This window comes from Malania oleifera, chromosome 10, assembly GCF_029873635.1.
Source record: "Malania oleifera isolate guangnan ecotype guangnan chromosome 10, ASM2987363v1, whole genome shotgun sequence".
In the NCBI taxonomy this organism is placed as follows: domain Eukaryota; kingdom Viridiplantae; phylum Streptophyta; class Magnoliopsida; order Santalales; family Ximeniaceae; genus Malania; species Malania oleifera.
In genome coordinates this window covers 22,090,656-22,116,728 of record NC_080426.1, presented here as the reverse complement: position 1 = coordinate 22,116,728, position 26,073 = coordinate 22,090,656, and the positions used below count along the sequence as shown (strand labels likewise).

The following is a 26,073-nucleotide window of genomic DNA, read 5'->3' as shown; positions in this document are numbered from 1 at the left end:
AATAAATCAAAATCCAGAACTCAGATTTCAAACTCACAAACATAATGTAAAAATAAATCATATTAGTTCAATCAAAGGAGGCTTTCCTGAATCATCATCAAAAAGAAATTTCATGACCTAAATCCATTCGCACCAATTCAATCGTGGAAATTTGTAATCCCACCATAAATATACTTCAGATATCATGTCTTCGACTCCTGGTGCATATAACTCTCGTGGGCAAATTCATGAAACGTACTCTTCACAAGTTATTTTATTAATATAACAATGCCTTTCCAGCCAAACAAAAAAGGGAAAAATATAACAATGCATTTTTTTTTCCCAAACACATTTACATAAAAGGTAGGCTAAATATGATCCAACCATTTGGGCTCGAATACCCCTCTTGTTCTGCAAATTTTGGGAGCACACAAACTGCACGCCTATTTCATGAAATGCACCCTATGTATTTCAACCCAAAGAAAGATTTGATAAAGAACAAATTGTATAATAAGCAAACCCAAAATAATGAAAAAAAACTGGTGCATTCCTATTTCTTTCTGATTTTTGTTTGGGTCCTGGCAATATAATCTTAAGCTTCTATGTGCTATGCACATGAAAATGAGAACGATGGCACTCAAGAAGTCATCAAGTCAGCAAATCGCACATAAGAGCATGCAACTTCATATGAAAGCAGTCCGACCACCCCTTCGGCTATGCCTGTCGTACGCAGTGTTGAACTTGTCGACCAACTCATTCATTGTGCTGGAAGGAAAAATGAAACAAAGACATTTCTTTGTTGAATCATGGATGGTAGGTAAAGTATAACATGAGCAGTAAATCAATTATAACCTAGTGCAACCTAACATGTTTATATGTATATATAACACCTGATATGAAAGATGCTTAAACCTTCCAATAACTTTTTGTGCGGTCCACATTTTCACAAATAGTATTCTTTGATAACTTTGATTAGATGTACTAACTATGCTCATCATCCTTGCCAAATATGAAGCTGATAAAATGAAACTTCTATTTTCTGTAAATAAATAACTAAATTAAATTGCTAATTTGAAGCAATGTTTGGATATAGCTCCCTGACTTGCATGACAATAGTAGGATGACAAGGGAGCTTACATAACAATAATAGGATGACAATATGTGATCTGTAAGTAGGGTTTTCAAAAGTGAACCCTACAAAAAGTTGGAATAAACATTACAAGTTTTATGCTAAGTGCAAACAAAGGATCTCTCTCTTTTTTCTCACATGGGCGTGCATGTGCACGCCATCTGACACAAAATCTAAATTCCTAACCTGAATAAGTTTTTTTAAAAGTATCCACCAGCCCACCAGACATAGTTGTTACAGGCCAAGGTCGCCATTACGGGAAGATCTAGGACGTAGAAGATCATAACATGAGTGATTTGGCAGATTTGGATTCCTATATATCCACTCATGTGGTACTTCATTCTACGTATGATATATATATAAGATCCATCTATATAGACATCATCATCTACATCCAGAAGCAGGACCCCACCACCTCATCCCCCCCCACCCCCACCCCAACCCCCTGAACGATCCCTCGCATGATTATCTTCACTGGTGGTCTGCAAGGATTCTCACCGAAGCCTTAGCTACTATCGTGGTTTTCATCAGTGAATGACTGATTTTTTCAATCTTTTCAACCTTGGCTCCATAGGAGCACGGAAGCAAAGCACTGGCAATGATATTGACAGGAGCAGCCGCAAAATAAGTAATTAGAAGGCTCAGTGGGAGCGGTCAGCTGTTAACTGACTGGTCATAGGTTCAAATCCTACTTGGGGAGATTGGATTCAACATTCATTTTTGAAAACTTATATCCTTTAATGGATGACCTATAACTTTCAAAATACACAGCTTCGATTAGGCCCTATTCATGGTCAAATAGTTCTCTAACTTGATTAAACATGAAAGATACAAGGAAAATATTTGATTCAACTGCAGAAATTCATTCATCTCATCCCTTGTAGATCTCATGTCTTGGCTCTTATACGAGAACCTGACCAACTGGGTTATTAAGCAGGCACACACAAACTACATAGTTGCCACAATTACCTCTCATCTGAGTACAAGCAAGAAATATCAATCCCTTCGCCAATACCATCAAACAGGTACTCGGATGTAATAAGCCAAGGTTGCTTACACCACCTCTTCCACAACAGGAATAATAACAGTAACATTTAAATCCATCCACAATCCGCATATCAAGAGCTCAATGCATTTGTGAAAAGCATAGCAAGAAATCAAATTTCTCAAGAAAGCACCCAAATATCATACCTTGAGCAGTTCGTGAACATAGCTAGGTAGGTGATCAATAATGTATCATTGTACTCCTATAAAAGAAAAGCCAAAAAAGAAGTCAGCAATGAATTCAATAATTCAACAACAATAAAAAGACACAATACTAAATATACCATTTTAACCCCAAACCATAGTTATGAACCAGAGACCACAGAAAACTATTTACAGTGCAGATGAGACAACTTGTCATAAATACTAATAAATATTAAAGAAAAAAAGAGGATAATTCAGGAATTTCCTCAATCTTCAGAACCACATCCTTCATTCCTAAGAACCACAATTTCATAATAACCATCAACACTCCTGACTTCACCATCTTCTTCTCACCATACCAGTTTCACATGCTCTAAGCTACTCCCCATCAAAATGTATTCTCCTAGCAAGAATCACAGCAGTAATTCACGATCCTTAATTTTCACACTTTTAAGTCCAACCCAACCTCACCTTCACACCCCCCCCCCCCAAGGCCCCAATCCCTTGGTATTTAGTTTTTATTGTGCACTTAAATTTGCCATAATAATAAGTAATGTCTCCTAGAACGCTGAGCATATTTGTTTGTGAGACAGGAAGAGACTTGTTGTCCAGCAACTGTTCAATATATGCAGTACATTAGGGATATACTCATATAGATATATTGGTGCAAGATGTATAAAGATACTTGTATATCTAAGAGATGATGTTGAGGTGTTTTTAAATGTAAAAGAGATTTTCTTCAGTGAGGTAAATTAATAATGAATAAAAACAATAATATAATTTGATAATGCCCAACTTTTTACAAGAAAAATATTGAATTTAAACTTCAGATCGCCAGATTTAGAGCTTCAAAACGAAAATATACCAAGTTTCAGAATGTTTGCACCAATTTGCAGTTCGCTAAGGATGTTAGTATTTCTAGTAAACTTCGAATAATTGTCATGAAAAAGCTTCACCATAGGACACATTAACAGCCTTCTCAATACCACTGCAACATGCAAAATGTTCACACTTTTCACAGCTTGGGAATCAAAAGCAGCCTTGCATCACCTTAAGAGAGGCTACTAATAAAAAATTAGGCAATTTAAATGTTGTGGATCAAGGCTTTCTACAGTGGTGAAGAAAAGGATGGTCGGGGTGGGAGGAAAAGAATTGTTGGTCAGCGGCAGTGATGGAAACAAATGACAAGCAGAGGAGCCACACAACAATTTAACATTAAAATCATGAATCCTAAGACTTCGAGAGAAAACTCACAAACAGTGTTAAAGAATAATAGCCATGGTGATTTAAGTCGAAATCATGAACTCTGTTAAATAACACGAACAGCCGTGTTCATCCAGTCTCTCCTACTAGATGCAAGGCAATGTGCCATGCAAAACCTTAATTCAACATAGTGTAAAACTAGTAAATAGGAACCTTTTATAGGCTTTCAATGCTTGGGGAATGGCAGGCTAAATTTAGAAACCTAAATTAACTAAAATACTAATTTCTTAAATAAAAATATTCTAGAATCTTAAAATATGATCCTAATGAAATACCCTAAGTCCTAAATAAAAAAGAGAAGTACAATAAAAATTAGGAAAGGGGAATAGCTCTTGCTTACATGCTGCAGCACTACTATCCACTCAATAGCTAATTCCAGCTCCCATCAACTGTCTCGAATAAATTCCATCGACCGACAGTTCAGAAATCAAATCTGTAACAGATTTAGATTTTTTAGGTGAAACATTTGTTGACTGTGTTTTCATGGTGGTAATGGTGATATCTAATAGCTAGTACTAAAGACTTGAATAAATTTAAGGTTAGGCTCGGTGAAAAAGGTCAAATATAGGTTTTGGTCCAGTGTGTTGGCAGCTAGAAGTCTTAGGTACCAGTGACTGACGAGTGATGTCATCATTAATAGAACATTAAAGGAGATCGTGCGAATTGGTGTGGAGGAACAAGAGCTATGTTTCCAGATGAGCTCGAAGGTCCTTTCCCCACTGACATTACCACTAATCATCAATCCATAATCTTTAAGCAGGAGAAAAAACACAACGGGGTAAACAGTGATTAATTTGGCCTCTTCAATAGCCATGGAGAAGTTCAATTCTTAGATAAGCAATCTTGCCTCTATGCTTTGCACTCTTATAGCGATCGTTGATCATAATTATTGCGAATTAAAACCTAAGGGAGAGGTCTTCCTGTAAGCCCATTTAAGACAAGGTAGCCTAGAGAGAGGAGCTGGTTGAGGACGCTACTGACTAAAATAATCGATAACATGATAGCCCCAGTGGCTGAGCCCCATCCTCTTGAATTCATCATTCCAGAAAAATTTGTCAGATGCTGCTCCAACGGCTCTCTTCCATCATAAAATTCTCTCTGTTTTGAAGCTTGACTAATTGCATCTTTTTAACTGAGAGTTCTGCAACATTCAAGCAAGAGCTAGTCTACTTCTCTAATTTTTTTTCCAAGGATTGAAAGCCCAAGCCCCATAAAAGGCTTCTACTAACTAATTTTAGGCAGAGTACAACTATTATATGCTGGCCATTGGTTCTGCATCAGTTAGGTTATGAAATCCAAGATGCATGGTAGGTGAAAATAGAAAACAAAAACCCTGACAAATAAGAAGTAAGAACTTTAGTTTCTCTCTCTTATTTATTTTTTTCCTTTTTCTTTTTTCAATTGGGAGGCCCATTCAGCTGAAGCTACACAGAGGAGGGTAGCCCATTCCCCATACCAAACTCATTCCCAAGATTAGAAGTCGAGACCTCCAAAGTAGAAATCCCCTCTAGCCATTGGGATATCCCCTTAGGAGTATTTTTAGGAGTCCAACTGGACAGTGGACCCATTAGGCATGCACTGGGATGGGTTTCTTAACCATTTCATTCAACAACCTCTTTCTCATTCAGTCATTATTTTAAATTTTGATGATATGCCCATCATAAGGCGAGATTCTCTTTTCTTTATCCACATGATCCAGATATATTCTTATCAGTTTTTGGTCCACTGGGAGGTCTACTTTCACCTTGGCTACGCAATGAAAGCCTACTTTGGACCCAAGCCCCTTCTCACCACATTTTGAGTCCCTCCCATCCTAAGGTCTCAACCTAAGACCACCAACATTAAAGTCCAACCATGACTTTAAAAGTCATAACCAACCCAGTGAAACCACTGGGTTGGTTGGACATGTCGAACCGATGGGCCGACCCAGTGGTCAAACCGGTGATATTAGGATCATGTGTGTGTCTTACAAAGAGAGTTTGATGATGGTGATGGTGATGGTGATGGTGATGATAATAATTACTGTCATGATAAGTCAAACAAATATTAAATAATAATGAGGGATGATTTAACTCAATTAAAATTTACTTAAGGTTGTGTTTAGGAGCATGGATTCCATGCCTGGTTTTGGATTTGATTGGATTGGGATGAAACCTACTACAATTTTTTATCACATTATACAAATCCATACAAATCCAAATCCAAATCCAAATCCCCAAAGATGGCATAAGGAGTACTCAGATAATTCATAAATTATTTAGTTTTTTGCCAAAATGGTGTGATTTCAAATTTAAATTACTAAGATAGAGAAGATCTACAAATATAGGGCAATATGTACTTGAAGATGTGGACAATCCAAGACCACTCTATTCCAACAACATCAACCAAAGACCACCCTCAGGGCCTCAACGTGGATATGAGCAGCGTCCTCGTTGCCAATGTGGCATCCTCTTTGGCTTAAAGAGGGTGAGCATGACCAGCGTGAGACTGCACCAACGTTCAGATATTCCTTGACAATCTCGCTTCCCTTGCTGTCAACAAAACCCTAGTCGTCCCTCTACATCAACCATCAACTCCTAGCCACTCGATCTCTCTCAAGTGTCCTTTTAGAGCCTGTTGCGGATGCCTAGCTACAGAAATTACGCTGGAGAATGCAAACTCGGATGACCAGACCAAAAGAAAATATTTCACCAACATTGTAAATCACAAAGAAGTCACCATTTGCCACATAGTTTTGTAATTGGCAAGTCGGCGAAGAAGTGAAAAGGACCAACATTACTATAAGGTGCAATGGAAACAAAACATAACTTGCCAGTACATTTGGCCCGACAAGCCGAAGCGAGGTCACAGTCCAGGTTTGATGTTGTTGGAGTATAGTGGACCTAGATTTGTGCATCTTCAAGATATGGATTGCCCCATATTTGAAAATAGTTTCAAATCTCCACTATTTTAGTAAGTGTTTTTAAAGGCCTTTTTGAGGCGTGCCTTGAGGCGTTTTAAGGCAAAAACGCACCAAGGCGTAAGTGAAAAGGCGCAACTCCATGAAAGCGTACACATCAGGTAAAAAGGCGTGCGCATCAGACAAAAGTTCTCGCTTTTTTATGCCTCACCGTCAAGGCGTACGCCTTTCGGTATTGCACTGAAACCCTATCCTCCCTCTCTCTCCCTCGAAGCTTCTTCTCCTCTGCTCTGTTGGCGAAGCCTGACAAAGCCTCTGCCCTCTCTTCGAAGCCTCGACGAAGCTCAACAAAGCCACTGCTCTCTCTCAAAGCCTTGATGAAGCCACTGCTCTCTCTTGAAGCCTCGACAAAGCCTCTGCTCTCTCTTTCAAAGCCTCGACAAAGCCTCTGCTCTCTCTTGAAGCCTCTGCTCTCTCTTACACCTCGACGAAGCCTCTGCACGAAGCTTGAAGCCTCTGCTCTCTCTTACGCCTTAATGAAGCCTCTGCTCAAAGCTCGAAGCCTCTGCTCTCTATCTCTCAAAGTCTCTGTCTGGCGGGTCTGACCATATTATTTTTACAATCAACCAGAGTTGACTAAATGAATATTAAAAAGTATTCCCATTTTCTCATGAAAGTTGGGTTCAAGGCTAGAGAAGTTTCAGGCGTCTCCCAACCAGCCCCTTAACAGGCTGGAGAAAATTGTAATTTGGCTTTTTCTCATCTGTTTGAAAACTTATGGCTTATTTTTAATACTTAAGAATTATGTTTTTATTTTTTTCTCCATTATTCTAACATTTTTCTCATTTTTATACTCTTATCTAATTTTTTTATTTATTAATTATTTTAAAAAATACAATCCCAAAATGCTTACACCTCAATGCCTTGAGGCTTACGCCCGCCTTATGCCTTCGCCTTTTAAAACACTGATTTTAGTAATTTAGGGGTTGCCTGGTATCATTTTTGTTTTTTTTATTTAACAATGAAGAAACAGATTATGAAAATGTGTTTGCTAAAAACTCTAGTTTCAACTGTTTTGAAAAAAAAAAACCCTAAAAACCAGATTAAAAATGTACAAAGTGGAGAATAAGATATCCAATTAGAAATTATGCAGAACAAAAACCAGAAAGGAAATACAAGTATGTGTGTGCACGCACACATGCACATGCATGCTAAAATGAGTACACATAGGTACACTTGTATAGGGGTCATAATTTAGAACCCAATATAACAAAGCATACCAGTTGAAATTCATAAAAACTTCTCAAAGCAAAATTAACACTTACCATCAAGAAATCATCTTGAAATTTTTCGGATTCAATGGCAGGCAATCTTCTTAAAAGACTTGAAACTTGCCTTAGCAGCGCATTCTCACAGGGGATTTCACCTGCAATGAAGATACAAAATCGATTAAAGTCAAATATGGAAACCCGAATCCACATAAACAAAACAAGAAATATCATTTTTCCTTGACAGCTCAAAAGCAAATGCATATGAAGCAAATGCATATGTCTTCAAGATAATAGTACGGTATATGCATGTGCGGTGATAGGGATACAATATTGAATAATAGGATGAAAAGATGGGATGGAGGACCTTGGAGAGTTGGAGACTAACTTTAATCTATTGAAAGAAGTAGATAGCTCCTTTTATTCAACTAACTTTAATCTATAGAAAGAAGTAGATAGCTCCTGTTATTCTCTTTTGCTTGATGGATATTTGTAGAGTCGGATAAATCAAATTGGGTCTCAAAGCTATCCAGCAAAATCAGTAAGATTCAACTCTCTCCTCAGAATAGGAGTTGTAAGGCACATTAGTTTAGTGAGACATTCTAAATACACATGGACACTTATAATATGAATATAAAGCATAGAATTTTCTATATATTGGAAACTTAGTTGTTTTCATTGCTTGTTTTTCTTCAGCTACGCAAGAATACCTTCCTTTCTCACACTTCATTCCAAATAAATTCTGCTATATAGCAAAACGACTAATATACCTTTCTGCATTGCAAGAAGATAGTGATGAAGCACCCTGATTCTGCTGTTCAGCATCTTGATGGCACTGTGAATGCCTGTAAGGTGAGCAGCCACTGCACAGAAGAACCCAAATTATATATATCACCCTAAAAATATTCTGCAGAACCAAATATTAGCTGGTTCATAGTTTAAACAGTAAAAGAAGAAGAAAAAGGATAGAAGGTGTAGGGAGCAGGGCACTTACACTGGGTTGCTGCTGAACCTCCGTCAGATGGTTTAAGATGTGCAACATGATCAACTGAGATCCTTTCTGCTTCCACTGTCTTTAAAGCAGAAAAAGAATGCAATTCAATGCCCTAGTTGATCATAGTTAGATATATAACAAACATTAAAATGAACTGGACCAACCTCAATAGTGTAGCTTGAACGTACAAAAATAAGTTGTGGAATCCCATCAATGACATGCAACTCTTGTGTTGTAGCGATACAATGTAGAAGAACATAAGCATCATCATCTCATTATAAGTAACAAATGAAAAGAAATTCTAAAAGCAAATAAACAAATTATTCTACCACGGAATACCAAAAGCATGTCCAACCCATAAAAAATGTAGCCATAGAAAATTATGATAGTCCAGAAAACATAAATAAGTTCACCAACAAAGGATACTGCATTACAGGTCCGCTCCAAATCATTTGAACGTTAGAATGAAATTAAAGAATAATGAATTCAACATGACACTAAGAAAATCAGCCAAATCTTCATTTGTGTGTACCCTATCTTCGAAAGAAGATATAAGGGATGCATTGTCTTGCCCAGACATATTTCACATTCCTCACAGTTTTCCAGGCATCACTTGCCCAGGCAACATCCATTAAATTGATAATTTGCAACATCAGAGAAATCTTCATTTGTGCATACCCTATCTTCAAAAGAAGATACAAGGGATGCATCGTCTCACCCAGACATATTTCATATTCCTCACAGTTTTCTAGGAATCACTACCCAAGCAAAATCCATTAAATTGAAAATTTGCAACATCAGACCTCGATAAAAACAATGATAACCCCATGGGGAAAAAACTGTGAGGAACTAGAAAAGATAAAGGAGGTGTTGCTAAGAAGAAATCCTGGATGTCACACCTCCCTGAAGATAGTATGTTCAGATAGGCAGCTAAGAAACATGATTTGCACTAACACTGCAGCATATACTATCATACCAAGGAGAAGACACTTGGGAGCAAAGGTTACGTACCACTTTCATATATAGTCACTGGCAGATCCTTTTGTGCATGATTTATTGAGGGATTGAGAAGAACATAAACAGGGCTTTCATTAATATCCATTAACTGTTACAAAAATAATAATAATAATAAATCATTATGTCCTATTGGTAATTACATATGCAATTATTGCAACAAATGAGAACAAACAATAATTGACGCATCAAATTGATGAAAAATACCAAAACACCATGCATTGTGAATGGGGATTGAATTATATGTGCATTGAATGAGCAAGCATGAACACATGTATGCACGATTATATGGATGAACCCACCATCACTTGCATAATATATTCCTCCAATATTGTAAGATAAAATCAAAATCAACTGAAATAAATTCAATTTGTTCATTTTCCAGGCAATGCGCAACAAATTGAGAAGTTTGTAGAGGTCAAAGATCAGAACATAACTACAGCTAGTAGCAATCATTAAGTCCTCAACAGGAAAAGCAAACTGCACTCAAAGTAATGCCACCATACAAACTTCCAGCATTCTGAGCAGTCAAACTAGTCAATTGCCATCTCCTAGCAGCCTAGCATTGTGATGTGCAATACCAACAAAAGGAGCAGAAAAAATATTTCGACCAGGTAATCATTACTAGCCCTGAAGACCAGTAATCTGATTCATCCTTCTATCCCTTACATTATACACCATACCTCCTGAATCAGAATTAAATCTATTAAAGCTTTTGAGTGATCTTTTCTTGTGTTCTATTTCCTCTATTTCATGTGAATGTATATAACATTCATGTTCAGATAACACCCGCTTGTCATAGTTACAAGTACTGTATGAAGAGGACATCATGGTAGTTAACTATCACAAGTGGCTGAAAATTAATGAACCTTTATCTTTATATTACTACAAATACAAGACAGGCATATAACATCACTAAACATTAAGTAGCAATGATGTTCATATAACACACAAATTTTGGCAATAGAGAAGAATGGTCCTGGATTCCCATAATGCAATAAAATATAGCTTACACTTTGTTTGTGTAATAGAATAAGGTAAGAATGAAATAATATTGAACAGGAATATAATAGTTGACAATAAAAAATAATGTTAAAGTGAAGTGATGACCATACAAGATATGAGTAATGCTATACACCATGAGCCTATGACCATCATAGGCCCATGTGGCTAGAGGAGAGAAGGAGCCAGGAGCTAGCAGGCCTCGTGATGTTAAAGCATTTCCCTACAAAAGTTGGAGTTATTCCAACCAAAATGAAATAGAAAAGGAGTAGAAATCCCTATGGTGAAATTTATGAATACCCATACCTAGTCCATTCAATGTTGATTTGAATAACACAACCTTTGTATGTCATTCACTTTGAAAGGACACCACTTTGTTTTGGAAAACTATGAATTTCTATACATCCACTATTTAATTCCTACTTTATTCAACTCAAGGTCAACAAATCGAACATAACATTAGTTTTTCTTAACCAGTCACAGCCTCTTTCCTAAAATTTCTCCACGTGATATTAATATACAATAGGCATTTTCCATTCTACATGTCTACCATCAGCATAAGAACTTGAGAAAATAAACACTGCATTTTTTTTTACTGTCTTGTATGCCGCATCACAAAAACAAAATTAAAACTAAAAGATGACTGCATAAATGTCGTACATGGAAAATGAAGCTGCCCTTAGAAGAGAGGAGTTAGGATGAACCCTAATGTACAAATGACATGTATAAATAATCACACTGTATTTTAGAAGCAACATAAGCAGATAATTGCATAAATGTGGTCCATGGAAATCAAAGCCGACTCTTAGAATAGAGGACTAAAGATTGAACCCTAATATTCAACTGAGAGACATAAATGTAAGCACATTTTTAAAAATTTTAATAAAAACAACATAAGCATTGGGAATAGAAGCATTGGTAATAAGCTCGGAAGGATGACGAGCAAGCAAACATACAGCTTTATGAATATGCATATCAGATTCCTCGGCGTCACTACCCGTGGAGTACCAACCTAGGATGTAGAAGTGAGGAAAAACCTTCTTATCTGGCCCACACAATGCAAGTATAAAATGGATTAAACCCTAGGATACCAAACGAGGCGAAGATCACACAGGGGAAGGAAATAGAGTGTGTATTACAGAGCTCTTGCTTCTTCTCGAGGAAGGGGCGGTCGAGGGAGTGCGTGGAAGGATCGTAGAGAAGCTCGAAGCTGTTGAAGATCTCGACGGTGCGTCCCCTCTGCACTCCAATCACGCATCCGTACACCCTCGGGGATGGAGGCGCCGATGCAGCAGCCCCGTCGGCGCTGTTGCTGCTGCCGGTGGCGTTGCAGGCGAGCAGCGGAGGGTTCGTCTGTGATTTGACCCTCGTGTAGTGATCAGATATGTTAACTATCACAAGCGGGTGCAGCTTGAATGTCAGCCCGCTACTCGAGGACGACGCCATTGTCGGATTCGTATTCAACTTCAATTCTCCAAACGATTCTCTGCCTTCCCCCTTCTCTCTCCCTCTCACTCTCTGTCTCTCTCTGAGTCGACGTGAAATAAAGATTGGGGATTTTGGTTTAAGCTTTTTTCTCTAGTCTGCCAGCCCCTCTCTGCAAAGACGAGGGACAGTGAACCGGCGGACGGGCCGGTTTATATACAATGTAATTTTATGTTTTGTTTAATAACAAGGCATGCATATGGATTTTTTAAATATATTTTAAATAAAAATAGTAATTTTTAGTGATATGTATTTTTTTTAGAAAATATATATTCGTAGAATTGTCAATTTAATTTATTTTATTTTTCCTTAACATATTTTTAGGTTTAATAAGACAAATCTTGTTCTGATAGATATTTGTTTGATTCCAATCCAATACATCGTGTAATTTTAAAAACTGTATATCTTATAATATTTTATGAGAAAATAAAAAATCAAATTGTCCAATTATTTTTTATTTTTTTTGGTGAAATGTAATTTTTTAGAAAAACAAAAAAAAAAACGTATTTGTAAAATTGTCAAATTAGATTTTTTTTTTTTTTTTTTAATCTTGTTAACATCTTTTTTATGTTTAACAAGGCAAGCATTAGTTGATTGATATATTGGTTTTAATTTTAAAAAATTTTCTTTTTTCCTTACAAGAAACTCAAATTTATTGAATAAATAAAAAATACAAAATCTATAGATGGAGGCCTTTTTTGGTTTCAAATTTTCTTAAATTTAAAACAATGTAACGTGGTACTCAATTGACCGTCTTCTCCACTTTTATTTTAATTAGATGGTAACATTTGATCCATATTACATACTGTGAGTCAATTTATTTTTGATGTCAAATTTCTTTTTATACCTAAAGTTTAAAATTAACGTTCTATTTGGATCTCAAAAAATATTGAAAAAAATAAAAAGAAAGTATTAGGAATCCACATTTTTATATTTGGTTAAAAAGAAAAGAGAAAAAAAAAATATATATATATATATATATCAACTTCATAAACAAAATTTCTATTTTACACATAGTTAATGTTTAGTTTTTCTTAATTTTTAATCATATTAAAATCTTTTTCCCAAATAAAATCTTTGATTTAAATGTACCCTTAAATGTTTCAATCTTTAATCAATATAAATATCTATTACAAGACACCATCCTCTCTACTTAAATTCTCATTACTTTGTTCCAAAATTTTCATTTTTAACTTTAAATATTATCTCACACTTTACACCAAAATATTGATAGTCTCTTGTAGATGGATTATTTTATTAGCATGTAAAATAAATAAATTAAAATTACAGGATGCTAAATTGTGCATAATATTTATATTCAATAAATAATCCATACTAATATTTTGTTAATTTAGTAAATAGATTGCCCTGTCATGAGGATAGATTGATAGGCCCAATCAAAAAAGTTGATTGGCATGTGGAGAAAACATTTGACCTTTTATGGTGGCTGACCCAAACCTATTATTTTTGGCCTAAATATATCACTTGCAGCCTAATCAAAAGGGGTATTGGCGGCTACAAGCATATGTACAAAATTAGGCAGAAAATAGAGAAGAGTAGAGAAGCAGGGCAAGAGTTTTCAAGTCAAGGAAAAGTGCTGCAATGTTGAGGTGATTCAAATCATTCTTTAGCTATCTTGCTCCCTAATAACTGGGTTCTCTTCATTATAACTAGATTTGTGCTCTTCAAGTAGGTAATTCACTTGGGTCTTGTTGAAGAAGCTTGAATCATATTTTTCTTGTAGTTGGACACCTCATATAGCTATAATTTCGTTATTGTTCCAAATCTCTTGTTTCTTGTAGTTGGACACCTCATATAGCTATAATTTCGTTATTGTTCCAGATCTCTTGTAACTCTATTCAGTGTAAGTGGATCCATTTTATGCCCCGTGATTTTTACCTTCAAATTTTGGAGGTTTTTTGACATTAAATCTTGGTGTCACTAATTGTTATTCTTGATTGCTATTGTTGTAAACTTGTTGGAGTTGTATTGCTACTCTTTTTTTTTTTTTTCCTCAAAACGTGGCATTAGAGTTGACGGTTCATAACTGTAGACGAGCAACATCGTAAAAGTTGAGTCGTGAATTTAATTCTCTTGACGTGCTAATAGTTAAAAGACCAAGTGTATGATCGAAACTAATAAGGATTATCTAGGCCTGAAAGATAGATCCAAATTGGATCAAGACGTAGAAGTATGATTGGTTTGGAGGCACATGGAATGCAATTTGAGATATGTAAGATGTGGTGGTAAGACCCACTTAAACAACTATTGGAGAAATAAGCTTGCTCCCATGAGGGAGATGATTTTGGTTTAAGGGGGAGTAGTTAGAACTCACAAGTGATGGGAGATTGTTAAAAATTTCACTTGTGAGTTTGTCCCATATTTGAAAAATATAGTAGATGATAGGTACTTATATACATGGTTGGGCCTAAAAACCTAATAGACTTAAGTTTTTAGGTCAATTTGGTACTCACTCATGTATGTCAGGTCTACCATGATAATTTCCCCCAACAATAACAAAAACAAATAAATGAACTCCAAACTCTATATGCCCTCTAAAGCGGGAAAAAAAAAACATAAGAAACTATTAATAACACATTCCCTAACTTCCTTACCCTCTATCTCTCATTAATCACTCAAATTTGCTCATATTTTTAGAGGAAAAAGAGAAAAACAAAACTCTTTGTATCATAACTTTATATTTGTTTTGAAAGTTTTTGTACTCTCACATGGTATTTTAAATTGAATGTTAATTTTTATAAGGAACTTCTTTATTTGTATTTAAGATTATGGTGTCCTTACTTTTCTGGTGTATAATTTGTGACTTTACCTCAATTAAAAGCAAGGACCGATAAAGTGTCACTTGAAAATAACGAAACCTCAAGTGGTTAAGACTTTTAAGAGAATAGACATATGTTTAACAAAGTCAAATCATTATGAAAAATAAACTTGCATCTCTCTTTCCTTACCATTTTTATTTGTTTCTCTTCTCTAATACTATAAAAGGAATTTTCCTCTCAGTGTCTTCTTTTAAAAATGTTAAATTTATCTCATAACTACCAATGATTATCCAAAATATGCCTTTAATGTAAGAACTCGACCCGAGAAATGTGAATTAAATAAATAAGAAAAAGGAATGAAAAATTAAAAGGTGAAAACAGTCGGGCTCATTGACGAGGCTCATTCTCTCGTTGACGAAGTCCCTTCTACAGCTCGGTGACGAAATTCAGAGGCTTGTCGACGAGTGAGTACCAAGAGATTTTGGAAATTTTGAAATCTCAGCCTCGTCAATGAGGCCACGCCGTCATCGACGAACGCCCTTCTTCTGCTTGTCGACGAGCGCTCCACTTCGCCAACGAGTTTGGCCGAGTCAAAGGTTTATAAATATCCTATTCACTTGCTTAGTTGTTAAGAAATCAAAAATCCTCTCTCTCTCTCTCTCTCTAGAACTCGAAGGAGACTCTCTCTCTAAGTTTTTGAGTCGTGTGTTACCCGAATCAACGATCTGACTATTAGATTTGGTATATTCCCTAGAGGGGGGTGAATTGGGTGTTTAAAAGTTCTTTCTTAGGTTCAACTAGTTCAGCAACAGTATATTCACAACCTAGGGTCAGTTTACTTAAATGCATCGATAAGTATAATATGTGGAATTTAAATCATGCGCATCATTCACACAATAACATATACATACGGTAAATATAAAGTGCGGAAATATAAATAGACATATGATATGTTATCGAGGTTTGGCCAACTATGCCTACGTCCCCGTCTCTAGCTCGCAAGCCCGGGGATTCCACTAATGCTCACTTAACGGGTGGAGCGACACCTACTACAACCAGGTCAATTAGCACAAGACTGACCTCAACCTTTATAAACTCTCCTTGCAGGGCGAAGAAGACCCTAGGTTAAATTCATAGGGCTGACCCCAACCTTTACACAATCCTTACCGGACTGGATTACCTCCCCCTCAGGCCACGCTTGGAAATACAACAATATGTTCACTCAAATGGTACAGTGATTATGCTTTCATATAAAGCAGATATGTACCCAATACACGTAATCACATACACATCAACAATGTAGGTCATGTAAGCTCAGTGATGCAAATAGTTGTGCTAACAACACTCCATATGGTATAATCAATGATATGCTCAAGAGTATTCAAAACAAGTAGTATCTTTCAATCTAAGCAAAGCACAGTTTAGTAGCAAATCAATATTCCAAATATATGAATATGATAATCAAACTAGTTTAAGAAGATTTGTCTCAATGAAATAAACACAATAGTAGTTTAAAAATATTTTACTTGTTTGAAAAATCTTTGCACAATAAAAACCAAACTATTGGACACTTACAATAATAATGCAAATATCCTAAGCTTGCTAGTTTATCCCAACACAAGATTTATAATATTTAAATATATGGGATAAAATTAAGCCAAACTCCCCAAAAATAATATCACTATCAACCAATCAAATGGGAGTATTAGCACTATCTAATAAACACAAGACAGCTCAATAAACTCTCACAATATCAAGATATATCAAGGGAATAAATATTTGAGAGTATTTTGGGCAAAATAGGATTTTGAGATAAAAAAGATTTTTACTAATTATTTTGGCTAATCTCCCCATAATCCTTACAAATGAACTCATATTTATAAGCAGGGGTAAAATTATAACCATTTGGGACTTGTTGGGAATTATTAGAAAAGATTCAAAATGTTTAAACACACTTAACCCAACTTAACCCAATTTACCACAGTTAAAACAATTTTAACCCGCCGAGGTTCGGGTGGCTGAACCGTAGTTCGGTCGCCTGAACAGACATAACTTTAAAAGATATTTAAATAAGTTCGATCGCCCGTGTCATGCTTCGGCAACCCGAATCAAAGTCTGTAACCTTTGTTCGTAACTTTGGGTGCTCGATCATAGGGTTGGTCGCTCAAACTCATGTGGTCGGTCGCCCGGGGCTCTTTTTGAACTATATCTCTTGGTAGCCAGAGTTGGTGGAATGTCCCTTTCGAAGGGTTTGGGCACCCGTGGACAGTACACACAAATGGTTTGGTCACCCGAGAGCCCAAGTCAACTGTTGACTCTTCAAAAGTTCGAGCGCCCGAGGAGTTTTGAACTCTTGGGGTTCGATTGCTCGAGCTCTCTCAAATTCCTTAGAAATATTCAATTTAAGCACATTTTTAACACTCTTGTATTTTGTATGATATATGTGAGAGTGTTGGGACCTAGAGACATACTAGGGTCTTGCTGAGGCCGTTTTGAGATAGTCCCAAAAATCCAGCCTCAATCGACCGTGCCCTAAGGTCATTCGGTCCCTATGGTCATTCTACGGTCATTTTGAGCTTACGAAACTTACATGCATGACATGCAAAGATTATTACAGACTGATATCCTAATTACTATTGCAGACTCAGATATAACATTAATTGAATTTACAAAATGAAAGAGAATCCTCAAGGTCTTTATGCTTTGCTTTCATGTGCCATCAATTGGTTTACTAATATAAATGCTTTCATGTGCCATCAATTGGTTTGCTAATATAAACCTGCACACAAACTAGATAGACATTAAATACCAGAGTATTTGTCATAATCAAAACAGGGAATGGCCCATAGTTTAACAACCTCAAAATTTCTCCATATATATATATACTGTAAAATTTATAATGCTCTGGTACCTACTAGACTAAACCAACCCATCAACCTAAGCAGCGAGAAGCGGAATCCATATAAACACAATCAAGAAAATATACAATACAGAGTGCTAAAATGTGTCCTCAAAATATATATATATGATTGTTTTCCAAAATACCCTCAACTGGGCTAGGGCTATACATATATACTCTAAAAAATACTCACTCTACTGATAGGGCAGTATTGAAACCCTTTTATCTGCGAGCCTGATCTGCTCGCCTACCCGGATCACTTGAAAAATGTTAAAGTAATGGGATGAACCAACGCTCAATAAGACGAAATATGTTATTGCTAGTGTGTAACAAATGAGTTACAATACTGAGAAGATCTGTTTCTATATAATCACGTATAACTAAATCGGTAAATATAGTACAAATAATATAACCATCACCTTCCCATGTTGTTTAACATATCTATATTTTAGGTTTTTATACATAATATTTTTATCATAGATATACACATATTCTTTGTTTCTTTGAAACTATACATACATAATAATAGCTGAAAACTTCCCTGGATGGTTATATGTCATGATTTAACCCCTCATAATAAGGTTGTGTGGCCCGAAGGTGGGATCTACCTTGGCTGGCCGACTAGGATAAACTTCTATACTCAATCAATCTGATCAGCCCTCCTCAACCCATATTTGATGAGGAGCTTGTCCACTCGTGGGCATTTGATCAACCTACTTACCACGTATTATCTAAATAGGTGGTTGCACTCTATACTGAATATCTATATATAGCAACGGTACCGCGCTCTACTGAATCTAATCCATCAGGGTCTGATACTAAATTATACATTATTATATACAGTCTATCTATTTTACCATGATTCTGTAATATTTGTATTAACCATGACACTGTAATAAATTGTATCTATATTAATTGTATCTCTGAAATGAACTGTAAAACTATATGTCATGGTACTGAAAACTGTATAATCATAGTATTGTGAAAATGCTATAAAACATATTCTTGAAAATACTATAAAAACATGTTTCTGTACTATATCCATATTCTCATGCCACACAATAATTTAAAACATTTCAAACATATTTGATCAACTATATAAATTCCTACTGTGAAATAATAATCTGGTAAAAACATATAATTCATACTGAAATCATACTAGTATTACCTAGCATAGCATATTTCCCTTACCTGATTTCTGCTAAAAATCTCCTACTATGACGGGTCCTACACCCGCAGGGTTCTTCGCTCAACACTTGAAAATTATATATCCCAGAACGAAACATCATTATTTCTACGTCTACTGCATTTCCTACAACTGCTAAAAAGCCAAATTTTGCTTAAAAGACTTTACCCTGAATTTGGGATGAAATTCAATTTCGTCCCACCGACAATTCACTCCAACAGACTTGGAGAAAACTTCCCCAAGAGCGTCATGGTGGCCTCAGATCATCGATCCTACAACTAATGGGGCTGAAATTGAAGAGAGAGAAGGGAGAGACCGTAGGAGAAAGAAAATGAGAGAGTTTTACTAAAAAATTATGCATTTAACCCGAATTTAGGCTATTTATACTGTGAGATTCTTCGACGAGCCACGTCACCTCGTCGACGATTCCTGTAGAAAGTTCATCGACGAACCTATACCCTCGTCGACGAATTTCAGACTTCCCAAAAATCCTCTCTCGGTATCTTCTCATCGACGATAAGGGACCTCGTTGACAAGATCCTAAAGAACCCTCGTCAACGAAACCCCTGTGTTCGTTGAGGAGGCCTGAAAAAATTTTGGGATTATTACATCCAAAGTGCAACGTCGTCGACGAAGTCGGCTACCTCCTTTTGTTACTGCTTCCATTTCTATTCCTCTTTATTATTTAAATATTTTTATTCTTCAAGTCGTTACATATAGGGTCAACATCGACGTTGCTACGTGAATCAGGAGGAGAATCTCTACAGTTATAGCAGATTAGATCTTCGTTTTGAGGATTTTTGGGTTTTGTTCCAAAATAGAGGTAAGGGTCTAATTTTGTTTTCGGTTTGGTAGATCTATAGTGGTTGGGATTATATTGAAGTATTATTCTTCAGTTTTTAGGTTTTGGGGATCCCGTGTCGTTGTTTTGGACCGATTAAGTTCGTGTTTTGATTTTCAGGATAAGGTAAGGGGTTTCTGTTTATATTAGTTATTTTATAATCTAAATCAGTAAAATTGTGGATGATTATACGAATGTTTTAGTTACTTATTTGGGAAAATCTATCAAGTAAAATTTCGGGATTTTTGGGTTACAGTTTTTGGAAAAATTTAGGGTATTAGGTATTACCTTCGTTTATATTGGAAAATTATATATATGATTAAATTGTAATATAGAGATGATCGTACCTTTGATTATGTTAAAATGTATTTTCAGAGTATTTAATATGAGATTATTTATTTATCCCAATAAGTGTGGAATAAACAGATGTATTGAATGATGTGTTTTGTGAAAAAGTGTGCCGGTTAACTACCGTAGGTTGTGAGTTGTTGAAATGAGATATAGGAACGGGAGTTCCAAATTGTTCCAAATTTTGTGAAAATGCTGAGTCAGTTAATTACCGTAGGCTGCCGAGTCGGAATCAACCCGAACGCCAAGGATAATCAAAGCGCGTCTGCTTATCCCCAAAGGCTGAGATGTGGAGGCGGGTCGGAATAATACTGTAGGTGAAGAGTGTGAAATATCACTTTCTATACCGGTTGATCACCAAAGGGTGTGGGTTCACCATGTTAGCGCTTGTACAATGTCGTGGGAGCTTATGCTATGCTAGGTTACCAAGGGTGCCGTGTAATGCGGTCGGCTTAGGCCGAAGAGTGTTACGACACTGGATATATCGATTATGCTTTATGAGATATACTAGAACTGTATTGTGAAAATACTGGAATTGTGAAATGTTTATGTTTTACTATTGAAATAATACTCATGTATCCACATACTAATATAACATGTTTCTCCCTTACTAAGAGGTGTTTCACCCCTATCAAACAAATGTTTTTAGGTTATTCGAGTAGCCAACACTAGCATCCTAGCATTTTCAGGAGCGTGATTGTTGGTTAACTTTGTAGAAGTATTTGTGTAAGTACTAATCTTTGGCTGAGTTGTTATTTTGGGTTATATAGACACCCGGGGTATGTTATGTATTATGAGAATTAGATTATGGTTTTGTATAGACTCTGATATGGTATGATGGTATGGTGTTATGATTTAATAGGTTGAATTATTCCGTTGCGTATAATGTGCATGTGATTGTGGATAGCGTATATGTGAACCCTACGGGGTCGGACCATTGTGTAGTATTATGGATGGTTGTATGATATAGGGACAGGTTAAGTTACTAAATCACACTCTGGGGCCCATTTTCGGGTTCTGGGCGTGACATTTAATTACTCACAACTACCCAAAATACCCTTATAATTATGTCTCTAATAATATAAAGATTCTCCATTTGATGTTTTTTTTTTTAAATGTCAAAATATTTTTTGACTGCACATAACTATCCCAAAATATCTTTATAATTATGTCAAATTTGTCTATAAAACTACTCATAATTATTCCAAAATATTCTTATAATTATGTACAACTATCCTAAAATGACTTTATACTATTTTATTATTTGATATTTTCTTTATAATTTTTAAAAATTTTAGAGAATGGAGAGCCATGAAGCACGAACATAGTCTATACCCATTGAATTAATGAATGAAAGTGGGAGAAATGAAGTTTAACCCCCGTATGTAGTTCATATTATATGTCGGTTTGTTGTATTTATTCAATTTATTTTAAATCGATGATTAAATACTTAATTTTAATTAGATGCTCCACTCTCTCTTGGGTTATCCTTTGAGACAATAATCCGATGTTTTTCATAAAAGAAAATAAAACTCAATACAATTATAAATTTCATTTTTCTTTTCTCAAATCTATACAAATTCAAATCCATGGTCGGAATTAAAACTTCCAAACACGATTGATTATGCTATAACAAATCTTTCCCATTAACACATTCCACTAATTAATCTTATTTATTTGTTTTTAGAAAATATATAAAATTTATCTTATATTACTAGTTTAATTACAATATCAATAAAAATAGGCTATTCACTCTTTAGAAAACACTCTCCTCTAATTTTATCTTTGCAAGTGAAAAAATATTAAAAAAATATATATAGAAAAGATAAGATTATAATTAAAATTTAAAAGTAAATGGAGTGTCTTTAAAGTGCCTCATTCACCAAATCAAACATAAAATTTTTAAAGTACCCCATTCACCACATCCAACTTAAGTCTTTAAAATTCTATTATCCTAATTATTTTATCTATGATTGGATTATCATAATTATGATAATAGGTCTATTATTTGGATAAAAAAATTACTTAAAAAAAGGAAAAAAAAAGAAAAATATGAAGAAATATTTTTTTATAATATTTTCTTTCTTTAAATACTACTAAAAATAACAATTTATTTTTACTAAAAAGTTCAAAAATTAAATATTAATAATGTATAAAATTAAAATTTTATTTATATATGTTCATGTTTTTTATTTTCTAATCCTTTGATATTTTTCCTTAATATTGTTTTCAGCTTCCAAACCACGCCTAGAAATTGGAGAAGAATTTAATCCATTTGTGGAATAAAGATATGTTATGGCCGGCCGTATAAGAACTGATCTGGTTATAATAATATTTGAACTAGAGACTTGTAGGGCTTTACCCCATTGGGGAGCCCTTCCAGAAATTCTCGAAGGCCAGGGGCAACCCCAGGCCTAAGAGGGGGTTTGGAAATAGTTTTCAACCAGCAATTGACGCGCCTCGGTTAGTACCTCACTAGCTGCGTCATTGCCCCAAGCGCAAAGATAGTTTTGCCTTTTCTCTCCCTTCTTTTTTTATAGCACTACCCCTGCTCTCTCACTTTCCTCTCCGCCGATGTGGTACATGTTTCTCTTCAGATCAGATCGCAGCTTCTGCCCTACTCTCACAGAGAATTCACCAACAAAGACAAGCAGCTTCTGCCCTACTCTCGCGTGCTTTCCAAATTTTAATCTCTCACAGCCACATTTCACACCCAACACAAAAAAATCACCCCTCCAGAATGAACCTGAAATCCCTCTTCTTCTCTTTCTCGTCTGTCCTTGTTGTCTTCCTCGCAATCTCATTCGGTTTCACCAGAACAAGCTATTACAAAGCCCGACACCTGAAATCGACACTCTCGTCACATCCCGCATTCTTTAAGAGACTTCCATGGTTTCTTCGCCCAACCCCAAATCCGAAGCCGACCCCAATGACGGAACTCGGTTCTGTTCCGCCTTACTGTGTCCTTTGGATGGCCCCTTTTCTTTCAGGTGGTGGGTATAGTTCTGAAGCTTGGTCTTACGTCTTGGCCCTTCATGAACACATGAAAAACCCTAGATTTAGGTTGGCTATTGAGCAACATGGGGATCTACAGAACTTAGAATTCTGGGAGGGTTTGCCCCAGGACGTCAAGAACTTGGGTGTTGAGCTTTATCAGACAGAGTGCAGAATGAATGAGACTGTTGTGGTGTGCCATAGTGAGCCTGGAGCTTGGTATCCCCCATTGTTTCAGACCCTTCCCTGCCCACCATCTGGGTATAGAGATTTCATGTTTGTAGTTGGTCGGACGATGTTTGAAACCGATAGGTTGAATATCGAGCATGTAAACCGCTGCAATCAAATGGACCTTGTCTGGGTTCCTACTGAGTTTCATGTTTCTACATTCATTCAAAGTGGGGTTGAACCCTCCAAAGTCGCCAAGATTGTTCAACCCATTGACATAAATTTCTTCAATCCTGAAAAATACAGGCCATTGGATCTTGCTTCTGCAGGGAATTTAGTATTAGGTAAAACTTCCGGAGGCTCGAGTTCAGAGAAAAATGAGTTCGTATTCTTGAGTGTTTTCAAATGGGAGTACAGGAAGGGATGGGATGTGTTGTTGAAGGCATACCTGAAAGAATTCTCTTGGGTTGATGGGGTTGCTTTGTATCTGTTGACAAATCCATACCATTCTGATATAGATTTTAGTAATAAGATAGTGGAGTTTGTGGAGGATTCTGATATTGACAGACCAATCAATGGTTGGGCTCCAATTTATGTGATCGATATTCACATTAGTCAAGCTGATCTGCCACGAGTGTACAAGGCAGCTGATTCATTTGTTCTTCCTTCAAGAGGGGAAGGGTGGGGTAGGCCCGTTGTGGAGGCAATGGCAATGTCACTGCCAGTGATTGTGACAAACTGGTCTGGACCTACAGAGTTTTTGACAGAGAAGAATAGCTACCCTTTGCCCGTGAATAAGATGAGTGAAGTGATGGAAGGGCCATTCAAAGGTCATCTTTGGGCTGAACCTTCTGTCTATAAGCTTCGAGTTCTAATGAGGCAAGTCATGACTAATATTGAAGAAGCTAGAGCCAGAGGAAGGCAGGCGAGGTTGGACATGGCAAACAGGTTTTCCCCTGAGATTGTTGCTGGGATTCTTGCTGATCATATAGAAAACATTCTAAACAAGAGGAATTGAGAGGGTTTCGGTTCTTTCCTGAAGATGTTAAGCGTAACATTGCTTGTGTTCCTCGAGTTTGTTCTGTTTATCCATTCAGTGAATAAGATGAGTGAAGTGATGGAAGGGCCATTCAAAAGGTCATCTTTGGGCTGAACCTTCTGTCGATAAGCTACGAGTTCTAATGAGGCAAGTCATGACTTATATTGAAGAAGCTAGAGCCAGAGGAAGGCAGGCGAGGTTGGACATGGCAAATAGGTTTTCCCCTGAGATTGTTGCTGGGATTCTTGCTGATCATATGGAAAACATTCTAAACAAGAGGAATTGAGAGGGTTTCGGTTCTTTCCTGAAGATGTTAAGCCTAACATTGCTTGTGTTCCTCGAGTTTGTTCTGTTTATCCATTCAGTTTTAAACTCCATCTCAAATCTTGGTGAGCTTAGGCTGTTGAACGGAGTTGCTTAACTTGTAGAACAGATCCCAAGCTGCCAATGACCTCTTCAATCATCATCTCTATTTCCACACAGCACGTCAGTTTTACCTAATAAATATTTGTATGAATACAGGGAGATGACATATATATGTAAATTACTTCCTCCACAAAAAGTACAAGTGAGTTTCTGAAATAACCTGAAATTTTTGGTCCAGCAATATTTAGGATATATTTTTTTAAGAGCATTTTTCAATTTACTTGTTTTGAATCCTTTGCGATATTCATATGGTTTACCCAAGCTCCAGAAGTTCATGCAAAAATTGGAAGTGGTTGATGCTCTTTATGAATTACAATTTTCAGTAATCTTAAGTTAATTGTTGCAGTGGCCAAAACTTATGTTCTCTTCCATAATGTCTAGATTACTGAATGTGGGTGATCTTGACATTGCAAAGGCTGCTTCGAAGGCATTTAATTGAAAATTACAAGCTGGCAGCAAACCGTAGACAAGACAAGAAGCAGTTCACTCGCACAATAGGGGCCTGGAATAAAAGGGCTGCTGTAAAGTGTCCATCCCCCCCTCCCCCTTTGAAGAGCAAACGTCAACAGTATATACCTAAATTATTCAAAATATTTCAAGTTGGGGTTTTGGGTGCATCAGGATGTCATTCAATTTTACTTGCAGAAAATGGGTCACTCTCAGCCTTTAGAAGTTATGGACTTCGAAATGCAATGAAGATTTTGTTGTGGGTATCCAATGAAGAAAGAGGTTTCTTGCTCGGCTCATTTATTCAAATTTAGTGAACATCTTTAGGCATGCATTGGCTGCACTTCAACCCTAGGGTGTGTTTTTACCATTCCATCTCATTTGATGTTAGACCAATGTAACAGAGAAGCAAGGAGTAGGATTACAAAAGTGGAGTCCAAAGAGCATTGGTATAATATTTTGTTCCATGTAGTGATTTTCAAACGGAAGCTACATGTTTGTTTGCATGCTTTTGATGAAGTTCTGGAACAATGTTGGTGGCTTGTATTTTTCAACTGTGAAGTTGGTAATATTGTTGAACTATTTCCCTTTCATGTGTTAACTAAACAGTCAATCCATATGTAACATATGTACTTGTTTAATGCAGTTCAAGTGAGAGATATTTAATGACACGCTGATGCTATCATAAATTTATCATGTTCAAGTTATTGATAATATTTATTAT

At 36.2% G+C, this 26,073-nt stretch overlaps 2 protein-coding genes and 1 non-coding gene across 4 annotated transcripts; 1 reads left to right on the top strand and 2 right to left on the bottom strand.

Annotated features, from left to right (window-relative positions):
- Positions 1-224: 224 nt before the first annotated feature.
- On the bottom strand, positions 225-12,379 carry LOC131165274 (COP9 signalosome complex subunit 6a-like). 2 transcript variants are annotated; one of them, XM_058122909.1, is made up of 9 exons: positions 11,876-12,379; positions 11,693-11,781; positions 9,732-9,825; positions 8,885-8,946; positions 8,721-8,799; positions 8,497-8,589; positions 7,784-7,884; positions 2,300-2,355; positions 225-744 (listed from the first exon to the last, which is right to left on the bottom strand). In XM_058122909.1, the coding sequence occupies exons 1-9, from the start codon at positions 12,180-12,182 to the stop codon at positions 663-665; spliced, it is 963 nt and encodes a 320-aa protein (XP_057978892.1). In that variant the 5' UTR covers positions 12,183-12,379; the 3' UTR covers positions 225-662. The 2 variants fall into 2 exon arrangements, with proteins under 2 accessions (XP_057978892.1, XP_057978893.1); XM_058122910.1 differs by having other exon boundaries at positions 11,693-11,748; positions 11,876-12,362.
- A 10,250-nt stretch (positions 12,380-22,629) lies between these two features.
- On the bottom strand, positions 22,630-22,781 carry LOC131167192 (U4 spliceosomal RNA). Its single transcript, XR_009140049.1, has one exon. It is a non-coding gene; the product is annotated as a U4 spliceosomal RNA (small nuclear RNA).
- Positions 22,782-22,796: 15 nt separating this feature from the next.
- On the top strand, positions 22,797-26,018 carry LOC131165273 (uncharacterized). The gene is made up of 2 exons (XM_058122908.1): positions 22,797-25,044; positions 25,284-26,018. The coding sequence occupies exon 1, from the start codon at positions 23,016-23,018 to the stop codon at positions 24,453-24,455; it is 1,440 nt and encodes a 479-aa protein (XP_057978891.1). The 5' UTR covers positions 22,797-23,015; the 3' UTR covers positions 24,456-25,044; positions 25,284-26,018.
- The last annotated feature ends 55 nt before the right edge of the window (positions 26,019-26,073 follow it).

Coding starts and splice junctions, on each gene's coding strand:
- LOC131165274 (XM_058122909.1), bottom strand. CDS start 12,182: ATGGCGTCGTCCTCGAGTAGCGGGCTGACATTCAAGCTGCACCCGCTT. Junction 8,800..8,884: donor GTTCAAGCTACACTATTGAG/GTTGGTCCAGTT, acceptor TCTGCTTTAAAG/ACAGTGGAAGCAGAAAGGAT. Junction 745..2,299: donor ATGTTCACGAACTGCTCAAG/GTATGATATTTG, acceptor TTTTCCTTCCAG/CACAATGAATGAGTTGGTCG.
- LOC131165273 (XM_058122908.1), top strand. CDS start 23,016: ATGAACCTGAAATCCCTCTTCTTCTCTTTCTCGTCTGTCCTTGTTGTC.